At 43.6% G+C, this 23,343-nt stretch overlaps 1 protein-coding gene across 2 annotated transcripts; it reads right to left on the bottom strand.

The window, feature by feature from the left end:
* Positions 1-9: 9 nt before the first annotated feature.
* LOC106595196 (membrane progestin receptor gamma-B) lies at positions 10-13,267 on the bottom strand. Of its 2 annotated transcripts, XM_045689559.1 has the most exons (8): positions 13,166-13,267; positions 12,674-12,801; positions 10,805-11,010; positions 7,742-7,868; positions 5,238-5,282; positions 2,756-2,852; positions 1,919-2,063; positions 10-1,583 (listed from the first exon to the last, which is right to left on the bottom strand). In XM_045689559.1, exons 1-8 carry the CDS (start codon positions 13,217-13,219, stop codon positions 1,303-1,305), a joined length of 1,083 nt encoding a protein of 360 aa, XP_045545515.1. In that variant the 5' UTR covers positions 13,220-13,267; the 3' UTR covers positions 10-1,302. The 2 variants fall into 2 exon arrangements, with proteins under 2 accessions (XP_045545515.1, XP_045545516.1); XM_045689560.1 differs by lacking the exon at positions 5,238-5,282.
* Between the last annotated feature and the right edge of the window lie 10,076 nt (positions 13,268-23,343).

Genomic DNA, 23,343 nt, shown 5'->3' with positions numbered 1-23,343 from the left:
AAGACAAGATTTACAGGAGCCAAAGAAAATGTTTAATGTTTAACGGAGAACTATAATCTCTTGGTGATGCTTTAAATAATACTGTACTTAACAGTGTACAGGAAAGCGATGTGACATGTATCATTTTTATCTCTAAAAGGCACCTTCACTTTTGTAGCTGACCATCATACACTTCATTAATAAGTTATTGTATCCTTCAGTGCTGATTTTAGTTTACAGTAGACTACCAAAACCCTCTACTGAACAGCCCTTAGACTACAGACTGTGGCCCTAATATTGTTGATATATGTTTGTGGTACATATCCATTGTTTGTGTATAAAAATGATCAAGTGATCAATATATTTAGTATAAAAATAATGTGTTTAAAAAGAAAGAATAATGAAATTGAAGGAATATTGAAAATTCCTCTTCATGTAACATTCAGTGGATTGATTCTTCATAAACAGTTTGACTTCCCACTGCTCCAGTCTCTTCCTGCTCCTCAGTGGATTGATTCTTCATATACAGTTTGACTTCCCACTGCTCCAGTCTCTTCCTGCTCCTCAGTGGATTGATTCTTCATATACAGTTTGACTTCCCACTGCTCCAGTCTCTTCCTGCTCCTCAGTGGATTGATTCTTCATATACAGTTTGACTTCCCACTGCTCCAGTCTCTTCCTGCTCCTCAGTGGATTGATTCTTCATATACAGTTTGACTTCCCACTGCTCCAGTCTCTTCCTGCTCCTCAGTGGATTGATTCTTCATATACAGTTTGACTTCCCACTGCTCCAGTCTCTTCCTGCTCCTCAGTAGCGTTGGTAAATCAGAGAACAAAAGCAAGGCCTATGTGTTTAGTACTGTGTACTAGTTCTATAGTCAATGTAATACTACCAGAGGTACCACTGTCTGTCCCTCATTGTAGTATATCTGGAGCTCTTGCTCAGCTACCAGTTTATTCATCCATGCTGACATAATGTGAAGAACATTTCATTGCCCCTTCAGCATTGTATCTTGTCATGACTTCACCTCTATCCAACACCAAGAAGTCATAGTGGGTCACTTCACTTGTTCACCTCTTCTCCCAGGCCCACCCCACCACAGTGTCCAGTTTAATAATAGTAATATAATACAAATATATGCCATTTAGCAGACACTCTTATCCAAAGTGACTTACATTCATGCTTGTATACATTTTACGTGTGGGTGGCCCTGTGAATCGAATCCACAATCCTGGCATTACAGGCACCATGCTCCACCAACTGAACCATCCAGTTCCTACATCCCGTATACATTGTCATTAGCATGTGGCTAATGGCTAGTGCTAGTGGTACTGGCAGCCCTTGGCTATTGGATGTGACTGTGTCTTCTTCTCAGTGTGTTCTCCCTGGGTGGCTGACCAGAGCAGAGGCAGACTAAAGAGGAAGATGATGCCAAGGCTGAGGGTTACACTCAGCAGTGCCGCCCCCAGTGTGTTGGTGAAGGTGATGGGCAGAGAGTACGTGAGGAGCCACGGGCGTCGCGTCACCATGTCCTGCTCAATGGCCTCCATCTGGAAATGAGTGCCGATTATGCCGAACACGTGGAACAGTTGGTGGCTGTGACCTGCAGAGGGTGCAAAAGGACTGTGGTTAAATACCTACAGTAGTAGTGGTACAGGAAAGGTACGAAGCAGAACTCAAGGAGGAGAACTGTAACTGGCCAGCCACAGAAGAACTGGCCTCCACAGCATAAGGGGGAAACAGGAAGGCACGGTGAGACCCAGAGGCAGTGATATAAAGACTACTATGTTGTTTTAATGCTACATATGTCATACCACTAATGTCAAGCCAGTGTTGATCAGTATCCACTGTATTGCAACAAGTCTTGCACAGTACAGTGACAAATCATTCTGAATGTATCAAACAAGCAGCCTTTCCAGATAGACCATGCACTTTGACCTATGTAGTCGAAGCTGCCGGGGGCCAGGCGCTCTGGTAGGTGTGTGGCGAAGAGGAATGCGGTCAGGAAGGCCATGACGATGTGGGTGTGGTGGAGAGCGTTGGTATCGTTGTCAGTGCAGCCCTCACCCACACACAAGAAGAGCTGTCAAAACACAGTAGAATGTATTAGCCTCGCGTCACGTGACAGGCTTCATCACAGTCATACTCCACATGGCTGTTGAACCAAGATAGCATGGTACAGGTGTAGAATATTAATTTGATCACCCGGTTGTTGCAGGACATTTCCTATACAGCAGGAAACACCAACTTGTAGTGTATTTGAGCTTTAAAAAATATTTTAACATTGGTAATTTACAATTCAAAATTTCAGACTTGATTTGCCCTAACTAAAAACGTATCAACCCATACAAAAATTAATTATAATCAATAATTATAATCAACATTTCTGTTGCTGCAGGATTATTTTACTGCTGTGAGAAACTGGTCAAATTAAGATCCAATAGCTGAATTTCAGAACTGTTCATAAATACTTAACTGTACACCTGCATTCCACTGACTTGACCATAATTATACCATTAACCAGACAACAAAGTGTTCAGAGCTTGCTAGGTTTCAAAATATATAGTCGTACAATAATCAGACAATACTAGCTTCAGCTCATTTTCATCCCTAGTCCCACGATCTGGCAAAAAAATGATAGAAACATCACATGAATCAAACATTGACACAGTACACTTCAACATGACAAACACTGTTCTATACTTTTCAACTTTTCCTCAGGCACAGGAGAAGGTGCGTCTGTCACACAGAGGGGTGAGAAATGTAATGACTCACCCTGTAGAAGAGAGGAATGTTGTCGAACAGGTAGGGTAATGCGAAAGCTAGAATGCGGAGAAATTTGCCAAACTTTGGGCTCTTACACTCTGAGAATCTGAAACAAAAATGTTATGGTTGTTTTATCAGCCATCACAATGAGCCAAATCCATGCACATTCATTATACACTGCAAATAATTACGGATTTTAATTCATCAACGTATGCCATCTCTTTGTTCCCCATCTCTGTGCATTAAGGATAGATGAATAGAAGATGCTCTTAACAGCGTCTAGGGAACAAATTATTGCATTACTGTTGCATGGTTATTCAAATTATTAGAAACCTATTTCCCGTTACTGAATTTGGGAATAAACTGTAGCCTTTATGAACTTGCTCCCAAATAGACACTTTTTCAGTGCATTTTTGTATCTAGCATGAACTCATCTTGTTTAAATATTACACAGGACATTTTCATGGTTTTATATTCCCATCACAAATCACTTACAGTGCATTTGGAGAGTATTGAGACCACTGGACTTTTTCCACATTTTGTTACGTTATAGCCTTATTCTAAAATGGATTCAAATGTTTTCCTTCCCCTCATCAATCTACACACAATACCCAATAAATACATTTTGTAAATGTATTAAAAATAAAAAATAAACAGAAATATCACATTTACATAAGTATTCAGACCCTTTACTAAGTACTTTGCTGAAGCACCTTTGGCAGCGATTACACCCTCGAGTCTTCTTGGGTATGATGCTACAAGCTTGGCACACCTGTATTTGGGGAGTTTCTCCCATTCTTCTCTGCAGATCCTCTCAAGCGCTATCAGGTTGGATGGGGAGCGTTGATGCACAGCTATTGTCAGGGCTCTCCAGAGATATTCGATTGGGTTCAAGTCCGGGCTCTGGCTGGGCCACTCAAAGACTGGTCCGAAAGCCACTCCTGTGTTGGCTTGGCTATGTGCTTAGGGTCGTTGTCCTGTTGGAAGGTGAACCTTCACCCCAGTCTGAGGTCCTGAGAGTTATGGAGCAGATTTTCATCAAGTCTCCCATTCCCTGCCGCTGAAAAACATCCCCACAGCATAATGCTGCCACCACCATGCTTCACTGTAGTGATGTTGCCGGATCCTTCCAGACGTGACCCTTGGCATTCAGGCCAAAGAGTTCAATCTCGGTTTCATCAGACCAGAGAATCTTGTTTCTCATGGTCGGAGAGTCCTTTAGGTGCCTTTTGGCAAACTCCAAGAAGGCTGTCATGTGCCTTTTACTGAAGAGTGGCTTCTGTCTGGCCACTACCATAAAGGCCGGATTGGTGGAGCGCTGTAGAAATGGCTGGAAGATTCTCCCATCTCCACAGAGGAACTCTGGACCTCTATCAGAGTGACCATCGGGTTCTTGGTCACCTCCCTGACCAAGTTCCTTCTCCCCCGATTGCTTAGTTTGGCCGAGCGGCCAGCTCTAGGAAGATTCTTGGTGGTTCTAAACTTCTGCCGTTTAAGTATGATGGAGGCCACTGTGTTCTTGGGGACCTTCAATGCTGCAGAAATGTTTTGGTAACGTTCCCCAGATCTGTGCCTCGACACAATCCTGTCTCGGAGCTCTACGGATAATTCCTTCGACCTCATGGCTTGATTTTTGCTCTGACCTGCACTGTCAACTGTGGGACCTTATATAGACATGTGCTTTTCCACATCATATCCAATCAATTGAATTTGCCACAGGTGGTCTTCAATCAAGTTGTAGAAACATCTCAAGGAGGATCAATGGAAACAGGATGCACATGAGCTCAATTTCTAGTTTAATAGCAAAAACACTTTTTTTAAGGCTGTAATGTAACAAATGTGGGAAAAGTCAAGGGGTCTGAATGCTTTCCGAATGCACGGCTTCAATTAAATTCACTCACTTGCTCTCCTTACCTTTCACACAACCATAACTGCTGAGTCATTGTCAGATCAGATTAGCAAAATAGATTCTGTTTTTGTAGCTTTGAAACACATTCCAGTGTAAATGAAGCCAACTCCCTCTTCACATAAAGAACACACGATCTGTTGCTAACTACTGTACATGTCTTTCCTCTCCTTACTACCTCTTCCAACTAAAACCACACTTGATAGTCTATCTATGGAGTGACGAGGCCTACATGTTTTTTTGTTAGCTCACACCACATAATTGAAAAGGGAGGTGCATAGTGCCACTAACATTTCAAGGGCAACTCCGCCACTTTTCAACCTCATATTCATTATCTCCAGCACCAAACCAGTGTCTACATATGTGAAAATGGAAACCAAGTGGTTGATGTATTTGATACCATTCCACCCATTCCGCTCCAGCCACTACCATGAGCCCATCCTCCCCAATTAAGGTGCCACCAACCTCCTGTGATAGACAGTGAGTTAGGTTAGCAGTAGCACAGTGAGTTAGGTTAGCAGTAGCACAGCAGTTGACAGAGAGCAAAAGAAAACGCATGACTAACGGAGACGACATGATGTTTACCTTTTTATGATGTCATGGTTATATTGGATATATGGTAAACCAAGCCTTAGCAGAAAAGAGGAGGGAGAAGCATTGTGAGACTGCCATCAAGCAGAGAATACTCAGTAATAATTATGAAGAAATGTAGGCAAACCAGTCAGTGTGCGTTTTAACAACAACGTGTTGGCTTAGTGTACGATGACAAGCTTCTACACAGTGAAGCTAAGCTGAGGTAAAATACTGGTCCAATTTGCCTCCTATCATGCAAGATATTTTGACAGAAAGGAGCTGAAAGGAGCAGTTTCATTCCCCAAAATTAATTTTTAACAGCAGTGTGTGTATCAAATCTACATGAAATGTACATTAAAATGTTTAATGTCAAATATGTGTCCACACAGTAGGATTTAGACTAAATGTGATTGTTTCTGGTTGGAGGAATATTGTCATTTTGTAATCTTATTAATTCACAACATCCAAAGCTAGGGGTCAAGTTGTACAATCACATTCCTTTAAAACCCAGAGATAATTATACAATATCCTCATTAGCACTATGAGATGCCTGAGATTGAGTGGTTGCTAAACAACAGGCAGGTTGACATTTATTGTCATGAGTCTTGTCCTGGAGGCAGAACTGAGCGTTTTCCCCTTAGATAGGCCAGCTGGCTATATTGTAAACATTCATGAAAACAAACATTTGCTTTTTGGTTTTCATTTAAGGTTAGATTTAGCAGTGTGGTTAAGGTTGGGTTAAGGTTAGATTTAGCAGTGTGGTTAAGGTTGGGGTTAAGGTTAGATTTAGCAGTGTGGTTAAGGTTGGGTTAAGGTTAGGTTTAGCAGTGTGGTTAAGGTTGGGGTTAAGGTTAGGTTTAGCAGTGTGGTTAAGGTTAGTGTTAAGGTTAGGTTTAGGCATGATGGTTAGCAGTGTGGTTAAGGTTGGGGTTAAGGTTAGATTTAGCAGTGTGGTTAAGGTTAGGGTTAAGGTTAGATTTAGGCATGATGGTTAGCAGTGTGGTTAAGGTTAGGGTTAAGGTTAGATTTAGGCATGATGGTTAGCAGTGTGGTTAAGGTTGGGGTTAAGGTTAGATTTAGCAGTGTGGTTAAGGTTAGGGTTAAGGTTAGGTTTAGGCATGATGGTTAGCAGTGTGGTTAAAGTTGGGGTTAAGGTTAGGTTTAGCAGTGTGGTTAAGGTTAGGGTTAAGGTTAGGTTTAGGCATGATGGTTAGCAGTGTGGTTAAAGTTGGGGTTAAGGTTAGGTTTAGCAGTGTGGTTAAGGTTAGGGTTAAGGTTAGGTTTAGGCATGATGGTTAGCAGTGTGGTTAAGGTTGGGGTTAAGGTTAGATTTAGCAGTGTGGTTAAGGTTAGGGTTTTATTTAGGCATGATGGTTAGCAGTGTGGTTAAGGTTAGGGTTAAGGTTAGATTTAGGCATGATGGTTAGCAGTGTGGTTAAGGTTGGGGTTAAGGTTAGATTTAGCAGTGTGGTTAAGGTTAGGGTTAAGGTTAGGTTTAGGCATGATGGTTAGCAGTGTGGTTAAAGTTGGGGTTAAGGTTAGGTTTAGCAGTGTGGTTAAGGTTAGGGTTAAGGTTAGGTTTAGGCATGATGGTTAGCAGTGTGGTTAAAGTTGGGGTTAAGGTTAGGTTTAGCAGTGTGGTTAAGGTTAGGGTTAAGGTTAGGTTTAGGCATGATGGTTAGCAGTGTGGTTAAAGTTGGGGTTAAGGTTAGATTTAGCAGTGTGGTTAGGGTTAAGGTTAGGTTTAGGCATGATGGTTAGCAGTGTGGTTAAGGTTCGGTTAAGGTTAGGTTTAGGCATGATGGTTAGCAGTGTGGTTAAGGTTGGGGTTAAGGTTAGGTTTAGCAGTGTGATTAAGGTTAGGGTTAAGGTTAGGTTTAGGCATGATGGTTAGCAGTGTGGTTAAAGTTGGGGTTAAGGTTAGATTTAGCAGTGTGGTTAAGGTTAGGTTAAGGTTAGGTTTAGGCATGATGGTTAGCAGTGTGGTTAAGGTTGGGGTTAAGGTTAGGTTTAGCAGTGTGATTAAGGTTAGGGTTAAGGTTAGGTTTAGGCATGATGGTTAGCAGTGTGGTTAAGGTTAGGGTTAAGGTTAGGTTTAGGCATGATGGTTAGCAGTGTGGTTAAAGTTGGGGTTAAGGTTAGATTTAGCAGTGTGGTTAGGGTTAAGGTTAGGTTTAGGCATGATGGTTAGCAGTGTGGTTAAAGTTGGGGTTAAGGTTAGATTTAGCCATGTGGTTAGGGTTAAGGTTAGGTTTAGGCATGATGGTTAGCAGTGTGGTTAAGGTTAGGTTAAGGTTAAGGTTAGGTTTAGGCATGATGGTTAGCAGTGTGGTTAAGGTTGTGGTTAAGGTTAGGTTTAGCAGTGTGGTTAAGGTTGGGGTTAAGGTTAGGTTTAAATCAGATTTGATGACTTTGTGGCTGTGCCAGCTAGTGACCACTCTGCAGAGCTGCCTCCAGAACAAGGAAAAACGTTAACCTGCAAACAACAGTGGCCTTCCAGTAGAAAGCTCTCTTACCTGGAGTAGCAGGCTAAGGCGGTACAGATGACAGTGTTTACCACAGCGATGGGGATATAGTACTGGTGGAACAAACTGTTCACCCACTTATCAGGAATCACGTAGGCAGAATATGTTATGGCAGAGCCTGGAGGGGAAAGAAATATGCATAACCAAACATGCAGGAATAGACACAAATACATAAACATGTGTGTGCATACAGAGGCACTGCAAACTATGTGTATATACCATAGACTATATTGATGTGTATAATATACACACATACAGATGGAGGATCTTAATTTGATCACCCTGTTTCAGGAGATCTTTCATGCTGTTGCAAACTGGCTCAAATTAAGATCCTACATTTGGGAACTCATGAGGCTAAGGCATTAATGCGTGTGTACACACAAACACACACTGTCACCCTTCAGCATGCAGATGCTGGCAGAAGTGTAGATTCCAATCTGAGGACTGGTTGGTCCAGGACTCAGTATGCATGGTACATGTGGTTAAGCACATTCCTGCATGCATTCCATAACTAATAACACCCTTTGTATGGCAGGTTGGTGCTTCACATTAGTTAGTTGAGGGTATAGTTACCCTGACTGTACATTATGTCCTGTTCAAGACCTGCTACACATTAAGGGATTTTTAAAACTGGGTGCAGAGCTATATAAATGCAAACCATTATGCATGCGTTTTTCCACATCAACCCCTACTGCCACCCCAACTGCCACCCCTAGTCACCTTTTGTAAGCCCCTCCAAAATCCAAAAGGATTGAATGGGTGGGCCAAATATGGTCATAGAGCCTGGCCAGGCAGTTGGTGCCATTTATCTCAGACACATGTACTTCCATCAGATCTGTAATGAGGAATTAACAAGCGACTAGGGGTTGATTTGGGATTGGCGGAAACCACAGAATTAGATCAAATGAAACAGACATAGATGTTTAATGTGATCAATCCAACACTCCAAATTGTACATCAAAAGTATGACTGGCCAGTGTACCCACCACAGAACATCCATTTGAATGGGACTACATTCCCTTTCTACCAGTGGAGGCTGCTGAGGGGAGGACAACTCATAATAATGGCTGGAATGGAGCAAATGGAATGGCATCAAACAATGTTTGATGTATTTGATACCATTCCACAGATTCTGCTCCAGCCATTACCACAAGTCCATCCTCCCCAGTAAAGGTGCCACCAACCTCCTGTGCTTCCTACCCATTCTAACTCCATCAGGGTATCATACAACGACTCTCAGTTAAAAGACCTGCAGGTTCAAAACTCTATACAAATCCAAACCCCTTATACATTGACTAGATAGAATCCATACAATGCCTTTCCCTCTAGAAATACACCTGCATAATATAGTAGTCTCTGGGCTCTGTTCTAGGCCCTCTCCTATTCTCGCTATACACCAAGTCACTTGGCTCTGTCATATCCACACATGGTCTCTCCTATCATTGCTATGCAGACGACACACAATTAATTACATTTACATTACATTTAAGTCATTTAGCAGACGCTCTTATCCAGAGCGACTTACAAAATGGTGCATTCACCTTATGATATCCAGTGGAACAACCACTTTACAATAGTGCATCTAAATCTTTTAAGGGGGGGGGTTAGAAGGATTACTTTATCCTATCCTAGGTATTCCTTAAAGAGGTGGGGTTTCAGGTGTCTCCGGAAGGTGGTGATTGACTCCGCTGTCCTGGCGTCGTGAGGGAGCTTGTTCCACCATTGGGGTGCCAGAGCAGCGAACAGTTTTGACTGGGCTGAGCGGGAACTGTGCTTCCTCAGAGGTAGGGGGGCCAGCAGGCCAGTGGTGGATGAACGCAGTGCCCTTATTTGGGTGTAGGGCCTGATCAGAGCCTGAAGGTATGGAGGTGCCGTTCCCTTCACAGCTCCGTAGGCAATCACCATGGTCTTGTAGCGGATGCGAGCTTCAACTGGAAGCCAGTGGAGAGAGCGGAGGAGCGGGGTGACGTGAGAGAACTTGGGAAGGTTGAACACCAGACGGGCTGCGGCGTTCTGGATGAGTTGTAGGGGTTTAATGGCACAGGCAGGGAGCCCAGCCAACAGCGAGTTGCAGTAATCCAGACGGGAGATGACAAGTGCCTGGATTAGGACCTGCGCCGCTTCCTGTGTGAGGCAGGGTCGTACTCTGCGAATGTTGTAGAGCATGAACCTACAGGATCGGGTCTATATGTCTGACAGACATGCAGAGATGCGATTCGCCGCCTGGTTATCAGAAGGGGGAAAGGAGAAGATTAATTGCTATGCAGACGACACACAATTAATCTTCTCCTTTCCCCCTTCTGATAACCAGGCGGCGAATCGCATCTCTGCATGTCTATCAGACATATCAGTGTGGATGACGGATCACCAGCTCAAGCTGAACCTCGGCAAGACGGAGCTGCTCTTCCTCCCGGGAAGGACTGCCCGTCTCCATGATCTCGCCATCACGGTTGACAACTCCCTCCTGTGTCCTCCTCATCCAGAGTGCTAAGAACCTCTGGCGTGATCCTTGACAATCACCCTGTCCGCTCTCTCCACTAACATCAAGGCGGTGACCCGATCCTGTAGGTTCATGCTCTACAACAGGCACCTCCATACCTTCAGGCTCTGATCAGGCCCTACACCCAAACAAGGGCACTGCGTTCATCCACCTCTGGCCTGCTGGCCCCCCTACTTCTGAGGAAGCACAGTTCCCGCTCAGCCCAGTCAAAACTGTTCGCTGCTCTGGCACCCCAATGGTGGAACAAGCTCCCTCACGACGCCAGGACAGCGGAGTCAATCACCACCTTCCGGAGACACCTGAAACCCCACCTCTTTAAGGAATACCTAGGATAGGATAAAGTAATCCTTCTAACCCCCCCCCTTAAAAGATTTAGATGCACTATTGTAAAGTGGTTGTTTCACTGGATATCATAAGGTGAATGCACCAATTTGTAAGTCGCACTGGATAAGAGCGTCTGCTAAATGACTTAAATGTAATGTAATGTAGTCATGTTGCTAGGGGCAACAATGTTCTTTTGAAAAGAATTCTATTTCTATGACATGTCTACTCACCCAGGCTGTAGAGACTCAGAGCTCCGTAGTCGAAGAAGAAGCAGATGTGTCGCGCGCGCGTTGACATGGTGCTAAAGGTGTGGGCACAGCTAGAGGCCAGCGGGTACACACAGCACGACATCAGGAACATCAGGAGCGGCCATGTGAACGAGTCGCGCCACACGTCCTGCATCAGGACCACCGTCAGCAGCTTCCAGAAGAAGTACCTGTCAGGACACACAGAGGACAGAGGGGGTTAGTTTGGCACTGGAGGACGCATTCCTTTCAGGACCAATTGTTTATCGGGGGAGCAATCGTTTACCAATTTTGTGGTACTTGTTTCAGCATTAAATCAGAATGCAAGTTAATTATGATTCTTCAAAATTAAATAGTTATTTTGGATTGTTTGCCTAAACATCACAGTGATAGCTTAAAAAAAGAAATAAATCCCCTTTAACCAGCCTGGTCTTTTGTAAGATTACTGTATTCTCCAGTTCAGTCAGCCACAGTGAGTTACTGTATCTACCACAAGGTTTTCCCTGGCCTGTACACAGTAGTTACAGAGGCAGTGGGCTGTGTTTCCATGTCTCTGCACGCCTCATTAACAAATAAACCTTATTTGTGGTTTTCCCCATCACTACACTGAGCTGTTCACTAATTGTGGCAACTCATTTGAGAGCTGTGAGAAGAGAGAGAAGAGGGAGACAGAGAGAGAGGGAGAGAGAAATAGAAAGAGGAGTCCTTGATCCTTGCAGTGCAGAGGCAAGTGTCTTAACGACTGTCATCATCAGGTAGACACAGTCACATACACCATGCTACACTGCTAATCAACTACTACTTCCTGTGGAAGGCCTCAAGCCTGTGGAATATGCTTCAGCTGCTATTCACTAAAACCTGCTAATCATGTTTTCTGGTTTAGTCCAAATCCAAAGCAACATTGTTCCAGGGAATTGAGTGTGAGAGAGCATGTTTCAATATGCAGTTGCTTCTTTTCTGTCATTAAAAGACATGTTATGTTCATTGTTCGTATCCAAATTATAAAGATAACACTAAACATGAGAGAAAAGTTCAACTGTTTACTTTCGTCTCAGTCAAGCCTCCAGTATCACTGACACGAGACTGTCCCCTGAGGTTCTAGTTAGCCATCATGTTTAATGACTACACCTGCTCTTTACACATCCTTAATAAGAAGCAGAGGACTGCCATGGGGGCGGGTCTGCATTGAATACTACAATGATCCTCAAAGAGATGTTATACGGGTTATTAAATAGTTTGAGAAGTCCCCCCATCTTCTATTAACTACAATTCACAGGATTACCTGACACACATTTAACTATACGGATCATTGTTTTTTGAGGATGAAGAGTTTTGGAATAAAGAATCTAAGGAAAAGAGCTCAGTTTGTTTTAATCTATGAAGGATGTTAAGGTTGTGAATTTACTACAACTCTGTCTGAAGGACACATACCACTGCTGTGACAGGAGTGCACATTTTAGTTCTTACCCAGCACTAATGAACTAATAACCATTCAACCCTGAATTAGGTGTGTTAGTGCTGGGTAACACTTTATTTAGATAGTCCCAAGTAGATGTTCAGTTGATGTTCAATAACTGTAAACAAATGTCAATGTTTCTGTACAGCACATTGTGACATCAACTGATGTAAGAAGGGCTTTATAAATACATTTGATTGATTGAAATAACTATCCACTAACCCTAGCCCTGATTCTAAACCTAACCCTAAGCCAAATTTAGCAAGCAATTGCTAAACAGATAGTTTGTTGATAGTATGAGCATCTACAGAGCATCTTGTGTGGGACTATCCAAATAAAGTGTGACCAAAACGTTCACAAGGAACCCCGTAAGTGTAACAGGTGTCGCTCGGCTATACCATGTGGGCAGGAAGTGTGTCCAGATATTGAGCGTTTCATTGGTCAGCTGGAAGAGGCTGAGGATGCAGTCAGTGGCTGAGCTGCGAGGGTGTCGGTAGCCTGAGATGATGCTGTCCTCATGGAACACCTAAACAAAACAAAACCCAGGGTTACTGCACAGTTGGCCAACACTCATTCACCACACAGTAGTAGGCTATATCTAGATACATATGGAGGGTAACCTGTTTACTATAAACACAATGGTGATGATGTTGACATATTTCCCAGTGAAAGTAGGACTATACATTCTTGAGGGGAGTCACAATGATACATTCTTGACATTCTAAGTGGCAAGAATAAACACATGATTCAGAATAGTGTTCCACTCAAATTCCATGTCCACATGTCCAACTTCTGAATTAACTGGACTTAAATAGAAAATATAACCTCGACTCTGAAAATAATATTGTAGGATATGTCATTATAAAACGTAGTGAAGTAAAGTAACTTACTTTTGGGACTTGGTTGATGGTGAAGACTCTGGGCAGTTTAATAAGGCTGAGCATGTTGTCTGAGAGGACAGTGGTGTTGACTTCACTTGCTGTATGAACTGAAGCCAGAGAGAGGGAGCATCTTTCACTTTATAAGGTTGTTGCTATGTTGTTCTGTTGGTCCCTCCCTCCCTCCCTCCCTCCCTCCCTCCCTCCCTCCCTCCCTCCCACTCCCCACCCACCCAGAACATTCAGTACACCTGTTCCACTCCTCCTCTCTCTCTCTCTCTCTCTCTCCCTCTCCCATCAGGCTCTGCACACCCCATCTAGTTTCACCCTAAGACAAAAAGGTGTTGAGCAGCTGAGTTCATGTTCACACACAGACACACAAAAATATTCACATTCTTCGAAAAAGCTGCCAAGGGAGAAAACTTTTGAAAAAGGCAACAGAAGTCTAACCAAAAGCTTTCATATTTTGAAAGATAGTGGTTTATGAGTTACAGAGTTTGTCTTTGAGATCAGTTGGCCTATTGTTCTCTGAAGTAAAAACAATGAGTTAATGACTGATTACGGTAGCCTAACAATCACAAAGGGGAAAGAGCACAGCAGTACAGCAAATTTAGCAGCTTTCACAGTGATGTTTAGAGATTTCAACCCCTGCCTCGCTTGTGTCTGCTTGGTACTCGTGAACTAGATCCATGGAATAAGTAGCAGAAAAATATATATTGATCCGTCTATGCATGCAGCAAAGAAATGCATAACATTATTCTGGAAATCTACAATCCTCCTACTTGAACACAGCGGCTAAATTAAATATCTAGCTACATCCTTGAGGACAAGATTTAGGTCCTACTGTAACATCAAAGGCAGACCAAATGATTTCCATAATATCTGGCAGTCCCACATCAGATTCATGTCAATAAGAGCAAATCAATAAGAAATAAGACGTGAATATGAACTCTTTTTTTTGTTTTTGTCTGATTGCATGGTTGTACCTGTTCTGATGCTGTACATGAGTGTATGCATGGTTGTACCTGTTCTGATACTGTACATGAGTGTATGCATGGTTGTACCTGTTCTGATGCTGTACATGAGTGTATGCATGGTTGTACCTGTTCTGATGCTGTACATGAGGGTATGCATGGTTGTACCTGTTCTGATGCTGTACATGAGTGTATGCAAGTCATGGGGAAGAAATACAAAATAAAGACAGGTATTATTTAAGCTATTCATTGTAATGAAATGTTATATTTTTTTACCTGCACTTGACAATACATTTATAAAAAAGGTTTCGCAGTGAGGAGTCTTGGTTCAACTTCAAGGTAACAGTGACACAAACAAGCACTACCTCAGTCTCCAAGGAACCAGCTGTTACTGACATTCATTGTCTTAAGAATCACTTTAGAATGGGTGGCCATTTTCCATTAAGAGACACCTAAGTGAAGATGTCTGGAGATTAGCAGTGAATTTAGCCTGGTCCCAGACCTGTTTGTGCTGTCTTTCCAACTCCTACAGATGTAGGATCTTAATTTGAGCCAGTTCGCTACAGGAGGAAAATAATCCTGTAGCAACAGGAGATGTGAATTATTATGTGAATTATAATTAATGGACATTTTTGTAAGGGTTGATACATTTTTCATTAGAGCAAATGAAGTGACATTTTAAAGTGGAAATTCTAAACTTTAGAATACTTTTTAAACCTTGAATACACTACAAGTTTGCATTTCCTGCTCGGCAGGAAAATTCTCAGCAACAAAAAGATTTATCAAATTAAGATCCTACATCTGTATGGTCATTGCATAACAGCACAAACAAATCTGGGACCAAGCCATATTGAACTCTGCCAAATATGCAAACTGAGTTTCAGTCACACCAGATAAAGGCTGGCAATGAATGAAGGGTGTAAATGGCAGAAAGAAACATCTCTTTCACTCATTCCTTCCATGTTAGAAAGAGGCATGTAGACATGTCATCTGCCCACAGAACGAGTGTCACACCCAGAGATGACTGAAAGCTTAAATCAACATTCTTCCATGTTATGTTGTTCAAAATCTGAACGCAAAGAATGAAAACATATTCCACTTTTGCTATAGATGTAGTAACATTAAGTGTGGCCTTTTCTTAGTAATTTTCTGTCATGTGTAAATAAATGTTGTTTTTGAAATTTTATTTTGTTGCTTTGTTCGTTCGAATATAGTTACAAATGATGTTTTATTTCTTTGACTGGACATTGCTAACTACTGTAGTTCTAGGTTTGGTTCACTTGAGGACAGTTCATCTCAAATCTCAGCAACTAGAATGTGTAAAAATTAACCAAGTGTGTAAACTGAGTAACAACTACATGGCTAGGCCTATATCAGCACAGACATGATGGTCCTACAGATCATAGAAGAGCCTGATCTTTTACCTGCAGTACCATTACAAATTAATGTCACATTTTATCTGAAGATACTCAACAATTTGATAGAGTTATGAGTAGGGTCAGGTTAAGTGAGGGTTGGGGTTAAGGGTAATGTTAAGGTTAAGGTTTAGGGTCAGTGCAGTGGAGGCTGCGGAGGGGAGGATGGCTCATAATAATAGATTACAGCCTCAATCCTTCTTGGGTATGATGCTACAAGCTTGGCAAAGCTGTATTTGGGGAGTTTATCCCATTCTTCTCTGCAGATTCTCTCAAGCTCTGTCAGGTTAGATGGGGAGAGTTGCTGCAAAGCTATTTTCAGGTCTCTCCAGACATCTCCCCAGACCCGGCAGGTTAACTAACCTAAGTGACATGTCCCCAGATCCGGCAGGTTAACCAACCTAAGTGACATGTCCCCAGACCCGGCAGGTTAACTAACCTAAGTGACATGTCCCTAGACCCGGCAGGTTAACTAACCTAAGTGACATGTCCCTAGACCCGGCAGGTTAACCAACCTAAGTGACATGTCCCTAGACCCGGTAGGTTAACCTAAGTGACATGTCCCCAGACCCGGCAGGTTAACCTAAGTGACATGTCCCTAGACCCGGCAGGTTAACCTAAATGACATGTCCCTAGACCCGGCAGGTTAACCAACCTAAGTGACATGCCCCTAGACCCGGCAGGTTAACCAACCTAAGTGACATGTCCCTAGACCCGGCAGGTTAACCAACCTAAGTGACATGTCCCTAGACCCGGCAGGTTAACCAACCTAAGTGACATGTCCCTAGACCCGGCAGGTTCACCAACCTAAGTGACATGTCCCTAGACCCGGCAGGTTCACCTAAGTGACATGTCCCTAGACCCGGCAGGTTCACCTAAGTGACATGTCCCTAGACCCGGCAGGTTCACCTAGGTGACATCTCCCTAGACCCGGCAGGTTAACCTAAGTGACATGTCCCTAGACCCGACAGGTTCACCTAAGTGACATGTCCCTAGACCCGGCAGGTTAACCTAAGTGACATGTCCCTAGACCCGGCAGGTTAACCTAAGTGACATGTCCCTAGACCCGGCAGGTTAACCTAAGTGACATGTCCCTAGACCCGGCAGGTTCACCTAAGTGACATGTCCCTAGACCCGGCAGGTTCACCTAAGTGACATGTCCCTAGACCCGGCAGGTTAACCTAAGTGACATGTCCCTAGACCCGGCAGGTTAACTTAAGTGACATGTCCCTAGACCCGGCAGGTTAACCAACCTAAGTGACATGTCCCTAGACCCGGCAGGTTAACCAACCTAAGTGACATGTCCCCAGACCCGGCAGGTTAACCAACCTAAGTGACATGTCCCTAGACCCGGCAGGTTAACCAACCTAAGTGACATGTCCCCAGACCCGGCAGGTTAACCAACCTAAGTGACATGTCCCCAGACCCGGCAGGTTAACCAACCTAAGTGACATGTCCCTAGACCCGGCAGGTTAACCAACCTAAGTGACATGTCCCTAGACCCGGCAGGTTAACCAACCTAAGTGACATGTCCCTAGACCCGGCAGGTTAACCTAAGTGACATGTCCCCAGACCCGGCAGGTTAACCAACCTAAGTGACATGTCCCCCAGACCCGGCAGGTTAACCAACCTAAGTGACATGTCCCTAGACCCGGCAGGTTAACCAACCTAAGTGACATGTCCCTAGACCCGGCAGGTTAACCAACCTAAGTGACATGTCCCTAGACCCGGCAGGTTAACCAACCTAAGTGACATGTCCCTAGACCCGGCAGGTTAACCAACCTAAGTGACATGTCCCTAGACCCGGCAGGTTAACCAACCTAAGTGACATGTCCCTAGACCCGGCAGGTTAACCAACCTAAGTGACATGTCCCTAGACCCGGCAGGTTAACCTAAGTGACATGTCCCTAGACCCGGCAGGTTCACCTAAGTGACATGTCCTTAGACCCGGCAGGTTCACCTAAGTGACATGTCCCTAGACCCGGCAGGTTCACCTAGGTGACATGTCCCTAGACCCGGCAGGTTAACCTAAGTGACATGTCCCTAGACCCGACAGGTTCACCTAAGTGACATGTCCCTAGACCCGGCAGGTTAACCTAAGTGACATGTCCCTAGACCCGACAGGTTCACCTAAGTGACATGTCCCTAGACTCGGCAGGTTAACCTAAGTGACATGTCCCTAGACCCGGCAGGTTAACCTAAGTGACATGTCCCTAGACCCGGCAGGTTCACCTAAGTGACATGTCCCTAGACCCGGCAGGTTCACCTAAGTGACATGTCCCTAGACCCGGCAGGTTCACCTAAGTGACATGTCCCTAGACCCGGCAGGTTCACCTAAGTGACATGTCCCTAGACCCGGCAGGTTAACCTAAGTGACATGTCCCTAGACCCGGCAGGTTCACCTAAGTGACATGTCCCTAGACCCGGCAGGTTAACCTAAGTGACATGTCCCTAGACCCGGCAGGTTAACCTAAGTGACATGTCCCTAGACCCGGCAGGTTAACCTAAGTGACATGTCCCTAGACCTGGCAGGTTCACTTAAGTGACATGTCCCTAGACCCGGCAGGTTAACCTAAGTGACATGTCCCTAGACCCGGCAGGTTCACTTAAGTGACATGTCCCTAGACCCGGCAGGTTAACCTAAGTGACATGTCCCTAGACCCGGCAGGTTCACTTAAGTGACATGTCCCTAGACAAAGAGGGAAAGAACAAAGTAAAGGACCAATAAGGTATTCTACAGGAGGACTACAACACAACATGAAACATCGCACATATTTGTACATCTTTCAAATAAATGTCAAATAAATGCAATGCATTCAATATGCTATTTGTGATGACTTGGTGATTCATTCAATATGCTATTTGTGATGACTTGGTGATTCATTCCTTTGAATTACTTTTAAAACAAAATGGGAAGCCCATTAGGCCTGAACATAAAGACAAACGAGGTTCAAACAGAAGAAAGTCTCTTGTGAAAGCTATACAGATTTTGCCCCTGAGGTATTCTTTATCAAAACATTGTATTTCCTCCCAAGACACCATTGTGTTTTTGTTACCTGGTAGTGTGGAGTATCTGCCGCCTGGGATCGCATAAAACATCTTCACTGGGACTTGTAACCAGGTGACGGCAAGAAAACATGAACCATTAGGTAGTTTAATGTAGTCTAGTTTAATGTAGTCTAGTTAATGTAGTCTAGTTTAATGTAGTCTAGTTTAATGTAGTCTAGTTAATGTAGTCTAGTTTAATTATAGTCTAGTTTAATGTAGTCTAATTTAATGTAGTCCAGTTAATGTATTAATGTAGTCTAGTTAATGTAGTCTAGTTTAATGTAGTCTAATTTAATGTATTAATGTAGTCTAGTTAATGTATTAATGTAGTCTAGTTTAATGTAGTCTAGTTAATGTAGTCTAGTTAATGTAGTCTAGTTTAATGTAGTGAATGTAATGACAGTGATATCAAATCATGCTAGGAAGGTGTACACATTCATTTGGAAAGTCTCAAATTGCCTGGAAAAGTAAAAGTTTGGATTTTGGAGGAAAACAAAACAAAAAAACAATTTGGTTGTATTTACAAAAAAAAAACAATTCAATGGATTGATAGTGCCAAAATCCAATTTAACACCTTAGATAAGGAAATTGATAAGGAAATTGTATGAAAGAACAAACAGAAGATGTATGAAATGTCACTATTTAAATTGTGCCTTTCACATCGGCCTACACATTATATATGATCATCCTCAATTAGTTATGTTATTATCATGGTGTGCATCCTCAATGTGAGTTTGTGTGGTGCTGAACTGCAAGTAGACTATATTGCATATTGAGATAGTGGTGGTTAGGGAAAACTTTGTGATGCTGAAGGACAGCTCCGCCATTCAGCCAATTGTATCCCAAATTTCACTGATTAAGAGTCGGACACACTTTGTCACAACAGGTAAATTAGTATGCACACTGTATAATTTGGTCTAGCTGACACACAAACTAAAATAGGGAAAATGTTGTGTATTAAACGTTTATGTTACAGGCCTACACTTTACACATGTGAGTAGCCTCAGACTGGTCTCAGAGTAGACCCATAAATATAAGATAGTAAATATAAATCTGGGACACTCAAATGAGTTTGATATGTTAGGTTTGGTATGGTTACATAAGACAGGTTACTTAAGGTAAAAACGAAAGGAGGGTGGTTGGTCTGGGTGCATGGGTTAGCGTAAGCCACAACAAATTGCAATTTGTAACATATCCTACAAATTGCAATTTGTAACATATCCTACAAATTGCAATTTGTAACATATCCAACAAATTGCAATTTGTAACATATCCAACAAATTGCAATTTGTAACATATCCAACAAATTGCAATTTGTAACATATCCAACAAATTGCAATTTGTAACATATCCAACAAATTGCAATTTGTAACATATACAAAATAGGTGATGGACATCCACTAAATAGTACAACCATGTCTGGGATTTCCGTACAGAATAATACGAAATTCTCCGAGACCACGTTGGTAGCCTACATTCAAAAGAAAAGATCACTCATAGGCCAGATGTCAATTTGATGTGCATAATGATGTATTTTCCCACACAATTCTCTAAAAGAGGTTGATGGTGGACTCTTCCTGTGTTGACGTGCACAGGGTTTATGGTGGACTCTTCCTGTGTTGACGTGTACAGGGGATTCATGGTGGAACCCTGACCTGTTCACCGGACGTGCTTGTTGCACCCTCGACAACTACTATGATTAGTATTATTTGACCATGCTGGTCATTTATGAACATTTTAACATCTTGACCATGTTCTGTTATAATATCCACCCGGCACAGCCAGAAGAGGACTGGCCACCCCTCATAGCCTGGTTCCTCTCTAGGTTTCTTCCTAGGTTTTTAGCCTTTCTAGGGAGTTTTTCCTAGGGAGTTTTTCCTAGCCACCGTGCTTCTTTCACATGCATTGCTTGCTGTTTGGGGTTTTAGGCTGGGTTTCTGGACAGCACTTTGAGATATCAGCTGATGTACGAAGGGCTATATAAATAAATTTGATTTGATTTTACTCTTCCTGTGTTGACGTGCACAGGGTTCATGGTGGACTCTTCCTGTGTTGACGTGCACAGGGTTCATGGTGGACTCTTCCTGTGTTGACGTGCACAGGGTTCATGGTGGACTCTTCCTGTGTTGACGTGCACAGGGTTCATGGTGGACTCTTCCTGTGTTGACGTGCACAGGGTTCATGGTGGACTCTTCCTGTGTTGACGTGCACAGGGTTCATGGTGGACTCTTCCTGTGTTGACGTGCACAGGGTTCATGGTGGACTCTTCCTGTGTTGACGTGCACAGGGTTCATGGTGGACTCTTCCTGTGTTGACGTGCACAGGGGGTTCATGGTGGACTCTTCCTGTGTTGACGTGCACAGGGGGTTCATGGTGGACTCTTCCTGTGTTGACGTGCACAGGGTTCATGGTGGACTCTTCCTGTGTTGACGTGCACAGGGGGTTCATGGTGGACTCTTCCTGTGTTGACGTGTACAGGGGTTCATGGTGGACTCTTCCTGTGTTGACGTGCACAGGGGGTTCATGGTGGACTCCTCCTGTGTTGACGTGTACAGGGGGTTCATGGTGGACTCCTCCTGTGTTGACGTGTAGTGAGATACTTGCTCCCTTAGCAGCTGCATTGGCTTCACTCAAGTCATGCAGGAAGGAAGGAGGACACACACCTATGGAGGAAGGACGATACACACGCACAGGGAGGAAGGACGACACAGGAAGGAAGGACGATACACACGCACAGGGAGGAAGGACGCGCACAGGGAGGAAGGACGAAACACACGCACAGGGAGGAAGGACGCGCACAGGGAGGAAGAACGCGCACAGGGAGGAAGGACGCGCACAGGGAGGAAGGACGCGCACAGGGAGGAAGAACGCGCACAGGGAGGAAGGGAGGAAGAGCGCAGGGCGGAAGAACGTGTGCCGGGATCAATTTGGACATGCGCCGGGAGGAAGGAGGACACGCCTGCCTCCAGGCTGGATTATCCAGTGACCCTGGCCGGCTTGAGGATCTCTCCTGCCATGGTCCCGTTTGGCCCTGATCCAGTTTCCAAGACATTTACAATGTAAGAATATACGTTAAGTGTTGATAATTGTTGCTTGTGCATTCCCATCATCTAATGATTGTGGCGATGGATCGTCATGTGACTTCCGCCATGGAGAGCTCAGTAAAGCAGCCCTGGATATAGTATCACCTGGGACCCCAGAGAGACTTAGGAAACGGATAAGTTATTTCCTTCTATCATACATTTTATGCAATCTTAATAAGTAGTTGGCTAAATCCAAACCAGTTTGTTGGACATTTAGAGCATCGATCTCTGGATGTCTTAGAAAAAACATCACTGTTATGAGATTATTTGACCTCATAATGGAAATGTCATATTCTTGATGCAAATAATGAATAATAAAACACTTTAGAAAAATGAATGGTAGTTTGTTGAATTCCAGACAGACTTTCAGGAGAGTTCAATCCTCTTCCCTATTATAATACATATGACAGGTGAATAAAACGCAAGCTCACTGCCATGTCTGCAATATCACACTTCACCACAAGATGTCAGTCTTTTCATATGGAAACATTACAGGGTAGAGTTCTGAACAGTCCTCAAGGTGAACAGCTCCGAGGCCTACCTTACCACAGAGGTTGGGGAATCCTAATGCCTAATATTGGTATTAGCATGGTTTTGAGTTTGCCTGGATTGTTTTGGTCAAATGTGTTCATTCAACTACAGTGACGGCTTATAATGGCCAATAAAATACATCAACGTTGTTTATCACCTGAACACCCCCAGAAGCCATATAAAAATAAATATCACTGCTGTAACATAGCATTAGTAGCCTTGCTATGAAGATAGTATTTTTCAACCTAATTAAAATCAGTTGTTACTAGCTTCTTTAACTTGCACCATGATCCAGTCTTTCTTGAGTTCATTGTGTTCTCTGACAAGCAGTAATCTTTCTGCATATCTTCTGTAAGAACAATGCATAGACACAGTAGCTCCGCTGTAGCGAAAGAGGGAATTCTCAGTGATTGACAACATTTCCTACGGTTTCTGATACGACTTCTAATAGCAACAGATGGGACCTAATAGACCAAATCTACCAGAGGCCTTGACCCACCTATAGTTTTACAATGAAGAATTCCCCTGTGACAAACCCAAACAAAGACCAATGGTTCTGGCCACAACCCAGTAGGTCACAACCTGAACCTACCATTTGGTTTTCACCACATGCTGTGGAAAGAAGCCCTTGGTGCGTAACCACCGCTATTGACTGTTGAGAGAAATCTACTTGAGGCTAAACGCCCTCCTCTTCGCAGGCAAAACAGAAGCCCCAGTGGGGGCATAATTTGGCCCTAATTTCAAAGAGCCAATGGAAACAGGGCTTTAGTGTAACAGTGTAAACCAGGTGGCATCTTGCAGCACATTCATTACAATACAGTACATCCTAGTGTGTGTGCTGCCAGTGTGACAGGTCAGTAGAAGGTCAGTAGGTTGGAGTGGATTAGGTCGTCTGCTTGGTTGTGGTGTTCTGGAGTCTGTTGGCGAGGTCGGGTGTGTCTGGCAGACAGACACTCCCTGACCCAGTCTGCCCTGCCGGATTCATAATTAATGGTGGGTAAGCAGCTCAGGTCGCTCTCCCTCTCTGGTTGGGGCACGGTTATGCCAGCCTCGCCCCCGAGGTCACCTCTGGCTCTAACAACTGCCAGTTAGTGGCACAATGCACTATATTATTCAGTACAATGCCTATAAGAGAGCCG

The sequence above is a fragment of the Salmo salar genome, chromosome ssa11 (genome assembly GCF_905237065.1).
Source record: "Salmo salar chromosome ssa11, Ssal_v3.1, whole genome shotgun sequence".
Classification (NCBI taxonomy): Eukaryota; Metazoa; Chordata; class Actinopteri; order Salmoniformes; family Salmonidae; genus Salmo; species Salmo salar.
The sequence above is the reverse complement of the archived record's forward strand: the minus strand, read 5'-3'. Positions and strand labels throughout refer to the sequence as shown.

What these genes read in the sequence shown, in the direction of transcription:
- LOC106595196 (XM_045689559.1), bottom strand. Translation starts at nt 13,219, where the DNA reads ATGCTCAGCCTTATTAAACTGCCCAGAGTCTTCACCATCAACCAAGTC. An exon ending in GCCTTAGCCTGCTACTCCAG is followed by an intron (nt 5,283 to 7,741) that starts GTAAGAGAGCTT and finishes TTTTCTGCTAAG; the next exon opens with GCTTGGTTTACCATATATCC. An exon ending in CGGCAGCTTCGACTACATAG is followed by an intron (nt 1,584 to 1,918) that starts GTCAAAGTGCAT and finishes CACCCTCTGCAG; the next exon opens with GTCACAGCCACCAACTGTTC.